The 20,110-nt window shown below is 39.6% G+C and overlaps 2 protein-coding genes across 2 annotated transcripts; both read left to right on the top strand.

Moving 5' to 3' along the window:
• Positions 1–1,211: 1,211 nt before the first annotated feature.
• Positions 1,212–8,659, top strand: LOC117534149 (25-hydroxyvitamin D-1 alpha hydroxylase, mitochondrial). The gene is made up of 9 exons (XM_034198268.1): positions 1,212–1,465; positions 2,531–2,721; positions 3,104–3,294; positions 4,234–4,434; positions 5,225–5,388; positions 5,482–5,648; positions 5,744–5,825; positions 6,898–7,095; positions 7,531–8,659. The coding sequence occupies exons 1-9, from the start codon at positions 1,253–1,255 to the stop codon at positions 7,642–7,644; spliced, it is 1,521 nt and encodes a 506-aa protein (XP_034054159.1). The 5' UTR covers positions 1,212–1,252; the 3' UTR covers positions 7,645–8,659.
• A 1,463-nt stretch (positions 8,660–10,122) lies between these two features.
• Positions 10,123–16,026, top strand: mcrs1 (microspherule protein 1). The gene is made up of 14 exons (XM_034198418.1): positions 10,123–10,355; positions 11,725–11,867; positions 12,030–12,168; positions 12,270–12,434; positions 12,565–12,674; positions 12,765–12,873; positions 13,285–13,423; positions 13,916–13,991; positions 14,124–14,152; positions 14,279–14,371; positions 14,465–14,547; positions 14,646–14,733; positions 15,258–15,385; positions 15,630–16,026. Exons 2-14 carry the CDS (start codon positions 11,725–11,727, stop codon positions 15,714–15,716), a joined length of 1,389 nt encoding a protein of 462 aa, XP_034054309.1. The 5' UTR covers positions 10,123–10,355; the 3' UTR covers positions 15,717–16,026.
• The last annotated feature ends 4,084 nt before the right edge of the window (positions 16,027–20,110 follow it).

The following is a 20,110-nucleotide window of genomic DNA, read 5'->3' on the forward strand; positions in this document are numbered from 1 at the left end:
TACTGATTATGCACAACATTTTCCATAACAAAATGCCTAATAACATTCAAAAGCAGTTCCAAACCACAGCGTGAACATATGAATGTAAAAAAAGTCACTTGAAAATAAGTGTTCACAATGTTTATATGCAATTATGCATATAAACACATTATTATTATTATTCATTTGCCAAGTGCATGTGTACCTATGTATATATGTATATATAGTATTTTAATTTCCAAAAAAAGATAGTTGAAACTGCTATTGACATGTGCAGAAAATGACCCTATATCTAGTTTTCGTATATATATATATATATATATATATATATATGCATTTATTGTTTTCCTGCCCTAACTTTTATTAAATTTTTTCTCCTGTTTTCTTTATTTCTTTGTACTCCTTCATTTCTATACATTTTTGACGCAATAATGCCGCTGTATTAGGATGATGCACGGGAAAGCTACTTTCCACAAGCTATGCTTCAGCCCTCCCGCTTCTACTAATTTTGTTCATCTTTGTGTGTATGAATTAAACTTTGTTTGTTTTTCGGATGAAAAAATATATATACTTTCAGCTTGGGGGCCCCCTAGTGGCCGCGGGGGCCCTATGCCCCCGCATAGTCCGCATATAGGAAGAAACGGCCCTGCATAGCTGGCTAAAAAAAGCCATGCCAAGTCTTAAAAAGACACAGACGTCCCTGATACGCCTTTTTCTTCAAGATAAGATTGAACTGTCAACTGTCAGGTGAACTGTCTGTGAACTGTCAGGTCAACAGGCCATTTCGTATTTAGCTAATATTAAACCTCAAAATTGTAATCCAACCCCCTTTTTTGATTGATTTATCTGATTCTGTTTGAGGTTTTGTCCCGCCTAAATCAATGGGATCTATAATAACATTGGCCTTTAGGGTCGAGGGGTCTATTAAGCACACAAGACCTAAATTCCACATGTTCACTCGAAACATGTCTGCTGGACTATCAGAGAGCAAAGTGCTGCAGGGGGGAGATAAGCCTCAAGAGTATCAGAGAAGTCATGTATTATTTATCCAGGACCTCCACGTGTGCTGTCTCTGGGATGGTCTGAGCTCGAGCCCTCTGATTGGACACACCTCCCCTCAGCTCATGTCTTCACAGTCTCATCCAGACGGGGGCGGGGCTTGCGCTGAATTCACACCGGTGATTGGCCAAGATTTCCGCGGGTTCGAGGAGCAGTTGGCGCCTTATAAATAATGCCGCAATGAGCTCCGAGAGCTGCGTCCAGCCACCGATTCATGATCATAGTGAGAAGGATGCTGCAACAAGCTTTGAGAGTATCCGGCCGCAGTGCCATCCCCCTGATCAAGTGGATAGAGAGGTGGGCTGAGAGCGCATCCGCCAAGCAGCATGCAGCCAAGACCCTGCAGGACATGCCCGGACCCTCCGTGGTCAGTTTCGCCTGGGACTTGTTCGCCAAACGGGGGCTGTCCCGGCTGCACCATCTGCAGGTAATATATGAACATTTGCAACACCTGCCTCTTTAAAGCTGATCGCACCAAGATGCACCCTTCTTCGTTAGTTGTGTAATCTGTCTATTGTTATTTTAGGAAGGTTAAACCTAATTTGCATATTGTGTAAATCGAAAATAGACGGGGACAACGAGGAAATCAGTGTCTGCTGCATCTCCTTCAAACTGACTGTCAGGTTGCCCCTACCCCCACTGATAGCGTGTCAAATAATATAGACAGAATGGGTGCTTATAAATGGGGTCCCCCAGGCACAACCCCCATATGAGTGTATCGTTTTTAAAGCAGACAATATATTTGTCATATCTAACAGGTTTGCTGTTAACGCTGGTAGGATTCTTTTGAATATGAATACATTTAGTATAGGCTGTGTCTTAGTCACTGGACTGAATTCTAAAAATATGTATTTATTTAATATATTAAGAGGCCATAATGAATGCATCCTTGTTAACCTATAGGCAACACACTCGGGCTTAAATATTTGTTTTGCAGTGTAACTGTCTTTTACACATTTTGTAAGTTATTTCAACCTTTAGTAACAAACACCAAGCCAAGGACAGGAGAATATTGGCCTGTAATAGACACAGGCCAATATTCTTTTGTCCTAACTAACTAACTAACAATTACTTTCATTACCCATTAATCATTTGGTCTCTCAAATGTGAAAATTGTGAAATGCCCCTTCTAGTTTCACAAAATCCAAGGTGATGAATTCAAATGTCTTGTTTTGTCCGTACAAAACACAAAGATAATCAGGTTAATAAGGAAGAACCCAGTTAAAAGCAGAACATGTATACACTTGAGACACTAAAAACAGCACTTTCTGGAATCATTGCATGAACATTTACTTCAATGGTGCTCCTTTTTTCTTGATCGATTAATCATAGTCAGCTCATTGTTGCAGCTCATGAATGATCTAATTATGAGTGAATAAAAGAAGCCTGCACACATCTTTAGTTCTCCGCCGGGTATCATCAAAGATGCTGCCAATCAGTTCATAGCTTGCAGTGTTTTCACAAGGTCATCCCCCTCTCCCTCATGTTGTAGCTGGAGGGCTTGCAGCGATATGGTCCCATGTGGAAGGCGAGCTTTGGCCCCATTCTGACCGTTCATGTTGCTGATCCAGCGCTCATTGAGCAGGTTCTGAGGCAGGAGGGCCAGCACCCCATGCGCTCTGACCTCTCCTCCTGGAAGGACTACAGGAAGCTCAGGGGACATCACTACGGACTCCTGACTTCGTGAGTAGCACTCTGAGACAGCCCTTACTCTCTTATTGTAAATCCCCAAATCACAAGATAAATGCAAACTTCAATGATTTGTAATTCGTAGTAGGAACTATGGCATTACGAAATGATGTAATATATTAACTGATAACAAAGACACAACTTAAAGATAAGACTGTTCACAACTCATTCATTCAACATTCTATATTTAACCATAGTTGTTAAGGGAATACCCTCTCAAGAGTGGGGACAGATGAACAGAACTGAACAATATAATAATAAGAAATGACACATTCAGTGTACTTTTTTTTCAATGCACCAGTTAAATACTCACAAACACGCAGAGATGCTCAACTAACACAAGTGTTTCTTCATTTCTCTTTCTGTTTGTTCCCAGTGAGGGGGAGGAGTGGCAGTCGGTGAGAAGTCTCCTTGGTAAGCACATGCTGCGACCCAAAGCCGTGGAAGCCTACGATGAAACCCTGAACGGCGTGGTCAGCGACCTCATTGCCAAACTTCGCCTGAGCAGAAGCTCTGAGGGCCTTGTCGTTGACATCTCAAGCGAGTTCTATCGATTCGGCCTCGAGGGTAAGATTTAATGTGGTCTGAGGCGTGGAAACGTCATGCGTCACTACAGGGTGTACCACACCGTGTAAACATTGGTAATTAGGGCCAGTCAGATACAGGAAGATAGGTTTTCTGATAGTGACAAGGACATTCAAAACAAATCATGGATCAATAACGACTAACGAGTAACCTTCAGTTCACCTTTCCAATAGTGGAACAATTATACATATCATTATAATTTACGCATAAGTAGCAATTCGGCAAAATAGTAACCTTACAACTAAGACAACTGCATTCAAAGTTATCACACATTGGAGACAGAGCTTATTTAAACTAGTTATAATTTAGAAGTTAAATAGCTTAACCTATAATGCTGCATCTTCTTTTGTAAACTCATCATATGTTTGTGTATAATATCCAAACTAAGTTAGTACACGTAATACCTACAGCTATCAGATAATTAGTCCCGTAAAAAGATATAAATATTTTCCACTGACATTTTGTTGAATAAACATATTTAATAAAATGGAAATACTCAAGTAACATAGAAGCTCCTCAGTATTGTACAGCACATTAGTAAATGTACTTTTCTTATTACCAGCTCATATAAATCCTGTTAAAGCCATTGCTCATTCCCTGCCTCGTGGCTCCTCAGCCTTCATTCTTCCATGAAGAAAAGATACATTTATTCCTTTTTCTCTCCCATATTTCTCCCAGACTAAACAGATCAATCCAGTGACTGTATGGTCACATTCACGTCCCTCTCAAACATTTACTCTACCGACACATCAAATTGATTGTAGTGTTGAGTGGAAGCTCGGCCAACTGTTGTTGAAAAAACAATTTTACCTTAAAAAAAAGGCCAAATAGTAGATATAGTTTCATCATCTGTTAACATTTCTGTCAGCCCTCGTGCCGCGTGTTTCTCACCTCCTCATTTACCTTCTTTTTATTTGACAGGCATTTCCTCGGTTTTGTTTGAATCAAGAATTGGTTGCCTGGATGAGGTTATCCCTGAAGAGACGGAGCGTTTCATCCAATCGATCAACACCATGTTCGTAACAACGCTTCTCACCATGTTCATGCCGAAGTGGCTCCACCGGCTGTTTCCTAAACCCTGGAACACCTTCTGTCAGAGCTGGGACTACATGTTCGACTTTGGTAGGTCATTTCTACTAATCATTGAGTTTAGTGGTGACATAAGAAAGAATAGCAAAATGTCAGCCTACTTGGAAATGTACTCTGATAGTGATGGATGCATGTATAACACTGTATTTAAAGAGAGAACATTTGGAAGAAATGTTAAAAACGAGCATAAACAGAAAATACATTTTTTTTAAAGATGTATTATCAGGGACATTCATGAGACAAATGCTAGCACTTCCCCTACACAATTACACCAAAACAAACTATGTTTTTCCACCCTCTTTGATTACTTTCCGTCTGTCCGGCCTAATTTCTTTACGGCTAAATCTGGTTCCCCTCAGCATTAGATTATTCCACCCACTCACTCTGACAGTACGTTATGACTCATCCAGATCTGAATCGAACATGTTTAAAATGATCACTGTGGTGCAAACTGGATCAGGAAGCAGGAGATTAAAATCCTTAACCCTCACGCACTACAAGATCATCTGCGATAGGAAGTCTTGAACATCTGTCATGATGTGGTTGAAGGAATTTTAAGAATATCGAGTCGAGTTTATGTTTTAAATATTTATAATGAGCCAATGATTATACATTTCGCGTTTACACGATTCATGTGCATTGACAAATATGAAATGTGAAGAGTAAACCTAAAGGCAAAACACTCAAAATACTATCAGAAATGTAAGAATATGAACACAACTAAGATCTTCAGAAAGGCCATACTGGTTTTTGATACTTATTTGGTAATAATGATATCACTCTGAAGATCTCACCAGAAATCATTTATTCTCTGTGTCTCTAGCTAAAGGCCACATTGACCAGCGTATGACGGCTGAAGCAGAAAAGGTTGCCCGTGGAGAGGAGGTGGAGGGCCGCTATCTGACCTACTTCCTGTCGCGGGCCGGGATGCCGATGAAGACTGTCTACAGCAACGTCACAGAGCTGCTTCTTGCAGGAGTCGACACAGTAAGAACAATCACTCTCTCTGTCTGTCCGCTGTACTCTGCCGTCATATCTTCCTGATTTATGAACCTTTGTACACCCTGCACGTTCTTTCAGATCTCCAGCACCATGTCCTGGTCGCTGTACGAGCTGTCCCGTCACCCTGAGGTGCAGGCAATGCTCCGGGACGAGGTGTTGAGCGTGCTGCAGGGACGAAGCATACCGGAGGCAGCAGACGTGGCCCGCATGCCTCTCCTGAAGGCCACCGTCAAAGAAGTGCTTAGGTAGGATTCAAAAGATTTCACTTCATTTCCTGAAAACATCTCGTTTTCGACCCTCAACTTTCATTTTGCTTACATTATTGAACTTTGTTTTCCAGGTTGTACCCGGTCATTCCTGCCAATGCAAGAGTCACTACAGAGAGAGACATCGAGGTTGGAGGCTACCTCATCCCTAAAAATGTGAGTGAGTTGAGGGAATAAAGACACTATAATATCCTTGAAACTCTATGTTAACTGTCTGGATGGAAATCTGTCTAATGCCAGGTGTTCAGACTCCGACCGTCACTCTCGGAGTCGGTTTCCGAAACCCTAGTCCATGCGTTTGTCACCTCCCGCTTGGACTACTGCATTGGTGTCCTGTTTGGGGTTCCCAACAAAACCCTGGACAGGCTCCAGTATGTCCAAAACTGTGCTGCTAGGGTACTCACACATACAAAGCCATGGCAGCACATCACTCCCACCCTCATCCACCTCCACTGGTTGCCGGTCAAGTCCCACATATCATTCAAAATCCTCTTCCTTACCTACAAGTCCCTCCATGCCCATGCCCCCCAGTACCTATCCTATCCTTCACCCACATGCCCCTCCCCGGAACCTGCGGTCTTCAGACTCTGGCCTGCTTACCACCCCCCGCACCAAACTGCAAACCTTCAGGGACAGAGTCTTCAGTGTGGCAGCCCCCACCCTCTGGAACGCCCTCCCTGCGGAGATCCACAACATCCCCACGCTTGATGCCTTCCAAAGGGCCCTCAAGACCCATCTGTTCACTAAGGCCTTTGGCCCCTAATCTATTTGTTGTTTTGTCTGTCTGACTGGTTGTCTGACTGCCTTTTGTTTTGTTATGTTTGTTCTTCCTTGGAAAGCGACCTTGGGTCTCATGAAAGGCGCTATATAAATCCAAGCTATTATTATTATTATTCACACTTTAAGGGAGCCATTTTTACTGTGCTAAATGTAAAGGTTTTGGTTTTTAATTTATTGCAATGTTTCCTTTATAGTTTTCGAGGCAACTGATTACTTCTAAGTCCATTTCAACTTGGTAATAACTTTTATACAAGTTAAGTTGTAAATATCAAAAAGATAGCTAGCTAATAATGTTTTACTTCACAGAGTTTGGCTTAAGGGTGAATCTTATTAAAAAACTATTCTATCTCTGATAGTAAAGGTACATTTTCCCATGTCCAAAAATGTCTTCTCTCTTAAAAACAGTGTGAATGTTGTAAATCTCTGACAGTACAATGTTTTCTTCCAGACTCTGATTACCCTTTGCCACTTCGCGACATCACGAGATCCCGCCGTGTTTCCGAATCCAGATGAATTTCAGCCCCATCGCTGGTTGAAGAAGGACCAGACGTTCCACCCGTATGCCTCCATACCCTTTGGGGTGGGAAAGCGCAGCTGCATAGGGCGTCGCATCGCCGAACTGGAGCTCTACCTCGCTCTTTCGAGGGTGAGTTGTCACCTTTTGTTTTTGAGTCTTTGATAGGTAGTTTATGATGACGACGACGACCAGAGAGAGTGAATTACTGTGATGTAAAAGTGTGTAAATGCAAATCCATTTAATCCGTTCCAAACATGTAAAGAAAAAACATTTATATAACATTTACATATATTTGTCCCAAACACTGTAATACTTTCTGTTAAATGCAGCATGTACACATATTAATGAATCAATTAATCCTCAAATCCTATTGCTGCATTTTTCTTAGAAAATATAGGGAACTCAAAGAAAGGGATTTGAGACTAATGCAAATCCAGTTCCTAATGAATGAATTTGATTAATTAATCTAGGGATTTTAGTTAAGAGTCACGACCCAACACTTTGCACATGATGAGCACTTGATTTTTTCCCTTCGGTTTAATTTGTTTTCTCTGTTCACACTAGATCCTCTTAGAGTTTGATGTGAAGCCCGACCCAGAAGGGATTTCTGTGAAACCCAAGACCAGAACGCTTCTGGTTCCTGAAAGTGTCATTAGCCTCCAGTTTATTGAACGATGACCCACTCTCCTGAACTGGTCTGTTGCACGAACGAGAATGTTACTCTCTCGCCGTAGAGAGTGATAGCAGGTGGAGTTATCGCAGGAAACGTGAGGCTGTTGCACGCAGTAAGGGCGGACCTTCGACCTTTGTCACTGAAAAGGCCAAAGCCCTCCATATCTGTTACCTAGTGTGTCGAGGCTGCTGGTAAAGGAGGGCAGATGAACGAATGATGAGCAGTGACAGCTCATCACTGAGGATTTCCTCTGGTATAACTCCAAATGTAATACTGTGGGCTGATGTTTTTTTAGAAGTATATCACCATCAAGCTCTTATTTGCACCTCGGCCAAGAGTCATCCAGTGATCACCTTCAGTATGTTTCAAAACCCAAAATGCAAACTTTATCCTTAAGTGAGCCAGGCCATTGAATTTGCACCATTTCTGTATTTGACACTGATTTTAATGTAACCCCTTCATAAATCTGAGTTTACCTCTGATGTTCTGCACTCTTAACGTATGTGCCCTGGTCGTGCAAATATTTAATACAAAGAGCGTTTCTGTAAGTAAGTCTGAGACACAGTATGTTGTATTTCTAGAGACACAGACACATGAACACTGTTTCTTCAGCTGTTGTAGGAATGTTGAGTTGACAGGATGTATTAATCAAAGTGTTCTTCATAAGGTGATTATGGTTCACTTTTAGTGACGGGTTCCTTTAAAAAAATGTTTTTATAAAAACGGCAGCTATTGAAATGATTCCTGTGTAGAAATATATGATGCTGTTTAAAATCCCTAAAAGAGGCCTCTTTGCACTCAGGTATTGTCTATACTGTCTTTAACATATGCAACAATTTAAGAGTGCAGCACAATGCTACTTTATCTGTCTTACATTGTTTATAAACCTACTAGTTTGAGTGTTATGCCACCATTTTGTAAATGTAATACGTTTCAGTAACTGAACTCTATTTATTCTAATTTAACACATTTTAGAACTGGTACTGTAAATATCATTAAAAAATGTCAGGTTGGACTTTGCTTGTTTGTTGATTTGTTGGGAGGTCCATTTTAGGTCAATAATACATTTTTCTTTTGTGTTAATGTAATGCACACTTGTTTTCAAAATCCCTCCCTTGGTTCAGCATTTGCTTTTATCTCTCTCAGTTTATCTCAGAGTATCAAAGTTCCTCTGACCATGTGGAGTGTGTAGTAACAGCTGTGGTGCAGCAGCTGGGGGTCAAACATTTGGACTATATAGCTCCACTGTCAATGGAGTGAAAAACAATGATGTTCAACTTAAAAGAGGTTTTCAAAGGTTAAGGCAGGCCTCCCCCGGAGGGCTGCAAATTGTTACAGCGGAGCCTCTGTGAATGAAAGTGAAAAATGAAAAGTTGCCTAGTCTGTTTGTGAATTAGAGAGATGGTTCAGAAACGTTGTGGAATTTTATAGTTTTTCCCAAAGTAAGAATAACTAAAAATGCCTTAGGAGAGATCTAATTGTGTCTGTGGGATTAAATTATAAAATCATGATCCTAAACCAAACTAGGAATTGAGTGAAACCAACCAATTAGGTGAAAGGGCACGTTTAGCCAAGTTTTCTAGCCTAAGACTTTCAAAACCTCTGATCTAAAATAAAGATCCACCTCAAAGTAAAAATAAAGTCAGCTCTGGAATCTACAATCTTTATCTGTTTAAATATGTATTCTACACTTAGTAGATGTTTAAATACAACTGTGGGGCGTGGGTTCAGGAGTAACAACACTAGAGTTCAGAGAGAAATGCTGATTTTGTAACTCTACTCTGGGTAAACCTGATGGGGCATCAGACAAAAATATAAAACTATACGGGAAAAGTTTGGGATTCCTGGTGGGAAAAGGAAAAAAGTATAACCCTAAACTAAAGCCTACATTAAAACATTTCCTGTCTTGCTACAATTTTTCTATGATCCTGGTGGGGGTTATTTGATTATGAGAAAGTAGGACAAGCCCAAGACTTGATATTAAACAAAAGAATATATGATTTTACAACTCCCCATTGCATATAAAGATAAGGAATGAAAAATAAATGTTAATAAACATATTAATTGATTTCTTTGTTAACATTTTGTATTGGTATTTACACATATGGTTACATTTAAAGCACTTTATAAAGTAAGAGTGGGGTTCAAAGTTACAAATGTTTTATCTTGGGCCATTAGTAATCAAGTCAATTTTATGTAGCCTATGTGTAGCCCAATATCGTGAATCACAAATATGCCTAAATAATTCATCATAATTATAAAGTGTATGCTACTCTTTTAGCAAACAGGGGGAACGTGTAAATATTTTAACAAGAATACAGCTTTTAAATGTGTAATTTAATAGCATTTAAGTACCATGACATTGGCCCAAAATGCAAACAAGACTCATCAACCTTGGTTATAAATAGTTGGATATGGATTTGTGTAGAAGATTATGTAAGTAGATGTAAAATATCAAGTCAGAAAACTGCTTTAAAGTTTGATTCAGACTCACTCTCCAGTCCAGAAGGAGGCAGTAATGCGCCGTCAAGGTGCTACAACCTCACAGGAAGAAAACAGACTAGCAGAGCAGCTAATGCAAACAGGAAAACGTCAAATTCATGTAGCCAGTTAGCCATGTAGCTAGCTACTGATGTGTTTGTAAAAGGCATACATAGACCATACAGACTCCAGCTAACGGTTCAAATACCAGAACGAAGGAATACAACGGGGAAAGGTGAGTCCCAAGACAGTGAAGCTAGTTGTGTTAGCTCTGGCTACGCAACTAACGCTAGCTCTCGTCAGAACGGTGTGTTTGCTAAGCTAATGCTAGTTAGCGAATGTTAACGAGCTTTATATTTGAACAAATTAGGTTATCTAACCAAACAGGATGCAGTGCAATATTGTCTGGACACGTTCTCCATCTTGCCACAGTTCTTAAATTATCACTAAAAGTTACACATTGAAGGCAGAAAGCGATGCACGGTAGCTAACGTATGTAAACAAAGGCATTGCTAATCTGATTAGCCAGTCCTTTCCCCTGACTCCCATAAACATAAACACAGGATCTACAATCGCAGAGTTGTTAAGTAATGTTGAGGATAATCAGTTTCATGCTGGGCCTTAATCCGTCTGTCAGGTTATAACTTTGACTGTAAGTTTCCTTTTGAGCTAAAGTACAACATATAATATCACACAGTGTTGTTAAAATAATTAAAGCTACCAGAGAAAAGTACTCAGATTGTATGGAATACTCTGTTACAAGTAAAAGTTATACAATCATATTGTTACTCAAGTGAAAGTACTACACTACTCCCATCAAAATATACTTTAAGTACCAAAAGTAAAAGTACTTATTATGCAGATTTTCCCATTTCAGAATAGCTACAATGTTTTGATTATAATTATTGATGCATTTATGTGTTTATCAAAGCTAGCAAAATTGAATTATTTTGTATACTGCAGGGTAGATTCATTTAACACAATCTGCAAAGTAACTAAGTTACTTAATAAATGTAGTGAGTAAAAGTAAATTATTTATTTAAGTAACATTTTGAGGGACGTGTACTTTACTTGAGTTGTTCAATCTACCCAATTACAATTCAGATATCAATCATGTACTTTTTCTCCAGTACATGTATGTGATATTTTTTTTAACTTTGCAGATTTGGATTAATGAGGTGAAATATAATCAACACTTAACTATAAGACTTATGTTGCACCTGGAGTAAATCCACAAGCTACTTTGCAGCATCAACAAGTTATTAAAACTAGCTGCTCCTTTACCAGCTTCGAATAACACTTTAAAGCATCAATAATTATAATCAAACATATAATATATTATTCCGAAATGGACCAATCTGCATAATGAGTACTTTGAAATGTGGTAGTTTAAGTAGTATAATTTGATGCTAATACTTTTGTACTTTTACTTGAGTAACATTGCAATATTGATTGCAGGATTTGTACTCCTACTCTCTGGTATTTCTATGTACAAGAGTGCTTCTTCCACCTCTGGCCATAGAACATCTTGCCGTGTTGAAAGTATATTTCTCTGAGCTGAGTCTGGATTATTTGCTGATGTGTTTCATGTTGTGGCTGAACAGATGCAGGCCGGCGACCCTGTAGTTGGTGTAGCTGGTGCTCAGAGTCGGTCGGAGGACGAAGAGTCACTTGGAGTCAAAGATGGGAAAAGGACTGCAACACAAGCATTTGGCAGCGGTGTTCCCAAACGCAGAAGTTCCTCAAGGTATACTTTTATATTGCATTATTCCATCATGTATGTATTTGTTGGCATTAAGGCATAGCTGTGTTGTTTACTGTTAGTACATCTTTACTGTATATTCCAGTGGTGCATATGCAATTGTTTGAACGGTTGCATTATAATTGTATTTATACAATGATGTTTTAGGTCAATAAAGAGGAAGAAGTTTGACGATGAACTGGTGGAGAGCAGTCTGGTGAAGTCTTCCAGCAGAGTCAAAGGCCCTCCTGTCATAGAGCCTATCCGCTTTTCAGGGAGTGAACCTTCATCCAGCGAGAAAAAGAAGGTACATAAGACTTTAGAAACCCAACACACTTTTGAACAATCTAGTGGCAAAGATGATAAGCCTACAGAGGTTTGATGAATATCTGTTTGTCCTTATGTTAGGTGACAAAATCAGGAACCTCTCTCTCACTGCCTCTCACCATGGTAGTCAACCCTGCCCCCATCACCAAAAGAGTAAAGAAAAGCAAGCAGCCTCTACATATTACTAAAGACTTGGGAAGATGGAAACCCACTGATGACCTGCTACTTATAAATGCAGTGTTGCAGGTGAGTAGTATTACTACGTTAACATCATTGTCCAATAAGATGGATAATGAATATATAAATAATAATTGTGACAAGTTTGTATGAATCCGTTTGTCAGTTTATGATCTAATGAGTCTGTATCTATCTCTAGACCACAGACCTGACCTCTGTTCATTTGGGGGTGAAGTTCAGCTGTCGTTTCACGTTGCGGGAAATTAAAGAGAGGTGGTACTCACTCCTATACGACCCTGTTATCTCAAAGTAAGTAGCTGCTTTACCTTTCCCTCCATATTCTATGTTAGCGACTCAATTAAAAAGCAATTTAATTCTCTCTGTTGTCTTTCTGTTTAGGCTAGCATGGCAGGCCATGCGTCAGCTTCACCCAGAAGCCATTGCGGCAATCCAGAGCAAAGCTCTCTTCAGTCAGGCTGAGGAGGCCCTGCTGGCTAAGGTTGGCTCGGTAAGTGAAAGTGATACACTTAGCAATTGTTGTTTAATAAACATTGCACATATAGCATACTTTTTAAATGTTCTATAACGATGCATGGTGACATTGGCACTTCATTAGTATCAACAAATAAATGCTTTAATATTAAATATAGTCCAGAAATGTCATTAGAAAAATGTCTTCCAATATGAAGGGCCGATACATAGCGTAAAAATAAGTGTGGCAATTTTTACCTATATCTAAGTTGAAGTTTTAGTAGGCATCATAATATGTTAAGTACACTATAAGAAAGACTTATATCCCTATCAGCCGTTGGCCAAAATTGGTGGGAAAGTATTGGCCAAAATGTAATATTGTATACTTTGGTAAATATCTGACTGCTGTATTCACGAGCGGTTTTGCTTTACATTTGTCACTGAACAGACCAGTCAGCCCAAGCTGGACGTGTTCCAGGAGCTTCTGAGCAAACAACCCGCTGTTTTTCACCAATCTCGCACCCCCAAGAGCCTGCTGGTACACTGGCAGCTGCTGAAGCAGTACTACCTACTGGATGACCAGAGCGGTGAGTAGAGATACCTCCACAGATAAATACCAATGTATCTTCAAAGCAATTAGTAATATATTACATTTTTATTTAGTAAAAGTATATATGTATATCTGCTGCCAGCGAAACTGCAATACGTCTATTTTGTGATATAGAAGGCACAGCTCTCAAAACTGATAGGAAAAGTTCATTTTGGTTCAACATGCCTAATGATATAACTGCTGTAATTGTTTAATACACTTGCCAAGATCAACTCATAACTCTCAGCTTTTTATTACACTTATCAAAAACATCATTGGCTCTTTTAAAAATGGTCAATGCCTCTCGGAAATGATTATTATAAAATCAGGAAAGCCAATACAGAAGATACCCTTTTTGAAGAGTCATACAAAACTGAAAACTTAATTCAAGCCTCTTTGAGTGTTATGTGAGTAAGTCCTGTGTTGTTTTTCTATTCAAAGTAATGAGCGTAGTCATTCTGTTTGTAACTTTGTCATTTTTATGTTACAGTCCAGCCTCTCCCTAAAGGTGACCAGGTCCTCAACTTCTCTGATGCTGAACAGATGGTTGATGATGTAAAGCTAAAGTAAGATTTTGTGTATCTTGCATAAGATGGTATTGTTTGATAAGAAATATATTTGATCATCTTTTCACTAAAGTATTGTTTGTGCATGAATTTTCAATGTTGATACATTTTCATGTGTGTCTCTTCACACAGGGAGAGTAGAGATGAGGTGTTGGAACACGGTAAGAAATGGGATTATGAAGAAACAAGATAAACACAATTCATCTAGCATGCATGACATCTTTCATCATCTTGAAACTGTTGACATAAACGTCCTTACCTCTGATTTACCTCTGTCTTTATTTCAGAGCTGATGATTTCCGATCGGCACCAGAAAAGAGAGATCAGACAGTTAGAGCAGGAGTTGCCTCGTTGGCAGGTCCTCGTGGACAGTATTACAGGTAATCAATCCCAAACAGATGGCTTTCTAGGTACATTAGTTTGTTATTAATCCAGTTGAGTTAACTCAATTGTGTTCATCTGTGTGTCAATAGGGATGAGCATGCCTGACTTTGACAATCAGACACTAGCAGCGCTACGAGGAAGAATGGTCCGCTACCTCATGAGATCGCGGGAGGTAAGAAAAAAACTAAAATGGAAGAGTGAGAGGGATTCCTATCTTTGATGATGTATTCATCCGATTATGCTATTTAACTTTTATTCATGTTCACACAGATTACATTGGGCCGGGCGACCAAGGACAAACCGATAGATGTGGATCTATCACTAGAGGGACCTGCCTGGAAAATATCAAGAAAACAAGGTGAACTAACTTGATCACTTGAAAGCAAAACCATTTTTCAAAACAACGAAAAACAGGCAAACATTTCCACAATTAAAGATTTTAGAGCATATGAACTATTTTAACGTTGCTAATATATTTAGTTATGATTTAAATTGAGATTGTTTAGCCCAATTATAACTGCATCAGTTCAATTTTTGAGTTTTGCACACAACACGTTCAGTCACTTCATGTGTATTTGGACGAGATGTGGACTGAACATGAAAACAAAGTGACATTTGAGTTATCCAGACCACTGGCGCAGCACTGTCTTTTTTCATAGGTTTTTCTTGCTGGTACTGGGCTGAAAAATATTTCAAAAGGGAACATTAAGGGAACACATAAAGAAAAGTTTGAGAAACACAGCATTAGTCACAATAATGCAGAACTCCGAGGGTTTTGAGTCCTTAAGGTCACGGTCTTAAAACGTTTTGAATCAATAATCAATTTGAACCAAACTACCCATTTAAGTCTGTAATCTTGATTTATTTTCTCTCTGTCGACAGGAATTATTAAATTGAAGAATAACGGAGACTTTTTCATCGCAAATGAGGGGAGACGTCCCATCTACATAGATGGCAGACCGGTCCTGTCGGGCAACAAGTGGAAACTCAACAACAACTCCGTGGTGGAGGTGTGTTGGAAATGTTTCCTTGTAAAATACAACCAATTGCTTATTGCATTTTATTATTGAAAAATAAATAATTTCAAAGTATTCTTATAGAACACAAAGGACATAAACTGAACCCCATATGCACCAAAAAAAAAATCATGTTACATTTTGAAGTGTTATACTCCCTTCTAACTAGCAATGTTTCAATCTCTTATTGGTAAAGTTGACATCACATGGCACTAACGCACTGTATCTGTCTCTTTAGATTGCAGGCCTCCGCTTTGTGTTTCTCATTAACCTGGAACTCATCTCACTAATAAAAGCTGAAGCAGCCAAGATGGCCCCGCAGTGAATGTCCACCCTGAGCAGAAGAGTGAACATACAGGACATGACTAACTGGTTATCTCATGAAGCATGGTAGTGCCACCACAAATCAGAGTGACAACGGCCATGTTTACTGAAATGTGAATTATTAAACTGACTACAGCTAAATCCTGGGGAAAGGTAGTAACAAGTGTTGCTTGTTGTTTGGACAGTTTCCATGTTGTAATGTAGACACTGTCATGGTAAAGCCTTTGTTTTGTTTTTTTCTTACATTTTCAGAATATTGTATTTAAATTCTGTAATACTTTTCAAAATATTAAACTTGTTTACACAAAGTTCTCAAGAGTCTAATCTACTGTTGAAATATCTAATTTCATTATCATTGCTGCAGCGTTGATTATGTAGTATACATTTTGCCAACAGGTAAATCTAGAAAGCCCAGCACATGCAGTATAAGCGACAGGGATTATCTACAGCAGCAATAGAAGCAAATACTCAGTAAATTGTACTTTTGTGAAATGTATTTGTATTTAATCTGGTCAGGCTCAAATAATGATCACCTAATCTCAGAGTACTCGGTTACAAAATAAAAACTACAAAAACATACACAAATCCATGAATGGCTGAATTTCGACTTTCGGGACATCAGATGGGACAACTTTTTTTTCCTAAAATACAATTTAATATATATAAAAACAAAGCTGTAGTTGTAGTCAAAATTGAGTTACACCAAACTGCATACCATTTTTCTTGAACACATATTTACTAAAGGTGTGGTTTACATGTCTGTGGCTTAGTCTTTACATAACAGATCAGTTTTTAACTGAGAGCTAAAGGAAGTGTATTGTCAGTGAAATGTGTCAATGAGCGACAGGATGTTGTGATCCATTGCACAAATGTTATAGGCATTTCTTTTAAAAATTGTATTCAGAATCTCCATCAGTTTTTATTTCATTAACAACTATTCTACCTTGGTCCCACAAAACAAGACAAGCCCTTCCAAAACAACACTTGACAATCAACAAAACAGAAGTAAATAAAAAATTAAGAGAAAATACAATCACTCACATTTATATGCACAGACATTACTATTTGTGTTAAGCACAACATAAATCAACCTTCACATGAAGCTGTCAGAGGGTGGTTGGGTCACTGTAAAAGTTGGAAATATCGTCACCAAAACACCCATTTAAAATAAAAAATGTAACGCATTTAACGCATGTGCAGAATGGCCCGCCCCATACGTGCCACCAGTGGCAGCGCCAGGGTATGGCTGGGGTAGGCTACACCCAGGGACGTGCACAGGTACGGGCTAATGTTGCCCGGGCAACGGCCCGTTTGGCCTTTTTGGCTGACCTGCCCCTCTGGAGAGAGCGAGAGTTTGTTTTTCTTTGTTCTGTTGTGGCCGAATCAACATGATAAACCCACAATTAGTATTGTAGCGTCTCGCTGCGGGAAGCACACTTTGTCAGCGCTGTCATCTGCCGGCGCGTTGACCACCTCAGTGTCGGATTTTGGAAACTTGATTTTGAGTTGACTCATGGCACTTAGGCTATAAGGGACAACCCTGGGACTTAACTTCCTCTTGATACCGGCGGTTATTTACAAAAAACACCTAAATATAGCCTACTTGTTGTTATTGTGCTTCTGTCTTTCTGTGTCTTCTCATCTGTAAACTCCCTCAACCGGGCCGCTCTCTCTCTTTTCTTGATCACCCTCTCACGGGTGAACAGTTCAATGTCCCGCTTAGGATTTCTGCCATGTCTCCACTTTAGTTTGACCATCTCTGTTACTAAGTTATGGAATACTAAGTAATTAGATACCTTACCATTACTGCGCTCATAAAGAATGATAAGAATAAGAATAATGCGTATTGAACTGGTTTAATTAATTAGTGAGTTTATTTAAGGTAATTAGTTAGAGGCCCTATTTTATCAGTATGTCTGCACAGCAATGGTCAAACTACATTAGAACAGAATTGTCCCCATTTTATCTTTAATAGTTACTAACATTAGATATTTTAATGAGATATGGACCGCAAAACATTTTTAAAATCAAGTCACCGAATGCAAGTAGTCGCCTTAGCTTATTTTGTTATGAGATGTGAATCACTGTTCAATTTAGTTGATGTAATAATCGTTTGGTTACTTTTACATTAAAATCAAGTTACAATTTTCAAAAGGTCTTTTTTTTTCGGGGGGAGGCCCTTTTCCCAGTTTAGAGCAATAGCCCCTCCAAATGTCTGTGCACGTCCCTGGCTACACCCATACCAAGAAATAGCTTAGCCCCACCATGAAAAATGATGTTAAAGTAAGCAAAATAAAGTCTGCCAACTCGCGCGGAGTAAATTGCACAGACAGCAGTTAGTAAGATTGATTTCAGTAGCCACGGTTTTGAAAACTTTTGTCACGTAGTGATCGTCTTCTCAATAGAACATCTTTGATAACGGCGTGGTGTTGTTGCAGGAAGTCCCGACGGAGAATACTTTTGCTGTAGTACAGGGGTGCACATAACTGATACGCAGGTTATGTGCGTAATCTCTCTGAAATGCGTACGTCACTTGTGTCACAAAGCGCATTTGCGTACCTTTTCCAGAAGGCGGTTAGATCACCGGACGACAGAGTCGGTCTCCGTGTGCACAGACAGGGCTGCTGTTAACGTCGGTCTGTACAACGGAATTGTGCCCAAACTACGCCAACCGGCTGCGGAGGGAGACTCCCCCCCCCCTTCGCTGGAGAACTGCGCTAAAACACGTGACCACAACGTTCACACTAGGCTTGTTTGAGACGTGTTGCGGCTCGCCTCGAAAGTAGACGAGAATAGCGGATCGCAGCCGGGGGAGGTCTCAAAAAGCTCGCCTGAAGTCGGACAGCTCGGAGTCGGCTTCGTCTTCTTCTTCTCTCCGTTTTTTGGCGGATTGCAAACAACTTTAAGTTGCATACCGCCACCTCCGGAGTCGGCTTGACTCGGTTTGCATTTATAAAGAATGCACACATGTGTTTAATCGTTAATGTCAGATATGTACTAAGTAAATACATTTGTTCCTGCTCAAGATTAGATTCAACTTTATTGTTATTGCACATATTACAGGTACTGAGACAACGAAATGCAGTTTAGCTTCTCACCAGGTGCAACAAGCAGTAAAGTGAAAAGTAATGTACACAATCGACAGAATAAAATATAGAATTAATTGAATGATGAATAAACAGTGAGGGGTATGAATACACTAGATATCAGCCTGTGAGCAGTATGAACAGTGTGTATGAATATGCTAAGATATATAAAGTATGAAAACGGTAAGCAGTGCAAGTATAGTATAAAATATATAGATATTAATTTCATGATGATAAACATTGGAACAATGTGGAACAATGATGAAAAATGGGAATGGATGTGGCGACGTAAAACTGACACAAAACAACAACAAACTTTTGCCGAGCCAATTGGAGAGTTTCATCAGCAGCACGGGGGTAAAAACCACCAATGAGCGCTCAGCTCGAGATACCAGCGAGTCCTTTCCCATCAAGCATTTCGCTTCCGCAGCCCGTGGAGAGGAATTGCGCCGCCTCGCCGCGCCTCGCTCTCAAGGCTGCGGGCGTCTTTGTCCCGCGAGATTTCTGTCTCATGTAGGCGAGCCTCCAGAGCAAGTCGGACAAAATGACTAACCATCATGCAACGCACTAGCAAGACGTTGATCGCAACTGCGCAGGTCTCGCTTGTCTCAAACAAGCCTACTCTGTGGTCACGAAGTACTCCACTAGCCGCCGCCGCCCCCCCCCCTCTGTCGACTTTCCTGAAGTACTCCCCCGTTGATAGAAATCAACACGTAATGAATTAAGACCCCACGGTTTGATGATTGATAGGTGTGTGGGTTGTCTTTCATTTTGACACGCAGACAAATGTTATAATAAACAAAGATACTGTATGTTAAATGGATATATCCGCCTTCTTTCATTTATCTTTCCATTCCCACAACAATATACATAAATAAATGGCATATTTTGGACATAGTTCGAATGGTGATTAATCATGATTAATTATTTTTTAAGCTGTGATTAATCTGATTAAAAATTGTAATCGTTTAACAGCCCTAATATTTATACCATATAGGGGAGAAGGGGGTAAATTGAGCCAGTGGGTAAATTGAACCACCCCCTGTAACCAGGCAACGCCTTATAGTTGTAATCAAGTGACCAGAGATTATGCAAGCTCCACCCATTTCTCATTGCCTGTGAAAGAGAGATACTTATTGTGGTCTGGTAATTAAACATTTTTACAAAAAAACGTGTTTTGCTTGTCAAAGTAAATGTTCTAGATGTCAGCTATATCGGCTGTCATGTAAAAAAAAAGTATCCAGGTTTAAACACATATATTGTATATGTTGATGTGTTGGCAGCATATTAAACCATGTGAATCATTAAG

Source organism: Gymnodraco acuticeps, unplaced genomic scaffold (assembly GCF_902827175.1).
Source record: "Gymnodraco acuticeps unplaced genomic scaffold, fGymAcu1.1, whole genome shotgun sequence".
Classification (NCBI taxonomy): domain Eukaryota; kingdom Metazoa; phylum Chordata; class Actinopteri; order Perciformes; family Bathydraconidae; genus Gymnodraco; species Gymnodraco acuticeps.

Coding starts and splice junctions, on each gene's coding strand:
- LOC117534149 (XM_034198268.1), top strand. CDS start 1,253: ATGATCATAGTGAGAAGGATGCTGCAACAAGCTTTGAGAGTATCCGGC. Junction 4,435..5,224: donor GGACTACATGTTCGACTTTG/GTAGGTCATTTC, acceptor CTGTGTCTCTAG/CTAAAGGCCACATTGACCAG. Junction 7,096..7,530: donor TCTACCTCGCTCTTTCGAGG/GTGAGTTGTCAC, acceptor TGTTCACACTAG/ATCCTCTTAGAGTTTGATGT.
- mcrs1 (XM_034198418.1), top strand. CDS start 11,725: ATGCAGGCCGGCGACCCTGTAGTTGGTGTAGCTGGTGCTCAGAGTCGG. Junction 11,868..12,029: donor AAACGCAGAAGTTCCTCAAG/GTATACTTTTAT, acceptor ATGATGTTTTAG/GTCAATAAAGAGGAAGAAGT. Junction 13,424..13,915: donor CCTACTGGATGACCAGAGCG/GTGAGTAGAGAT, acceptor TTTATGTTACAG/TCCAGCCTCTCCCTAAAGGT.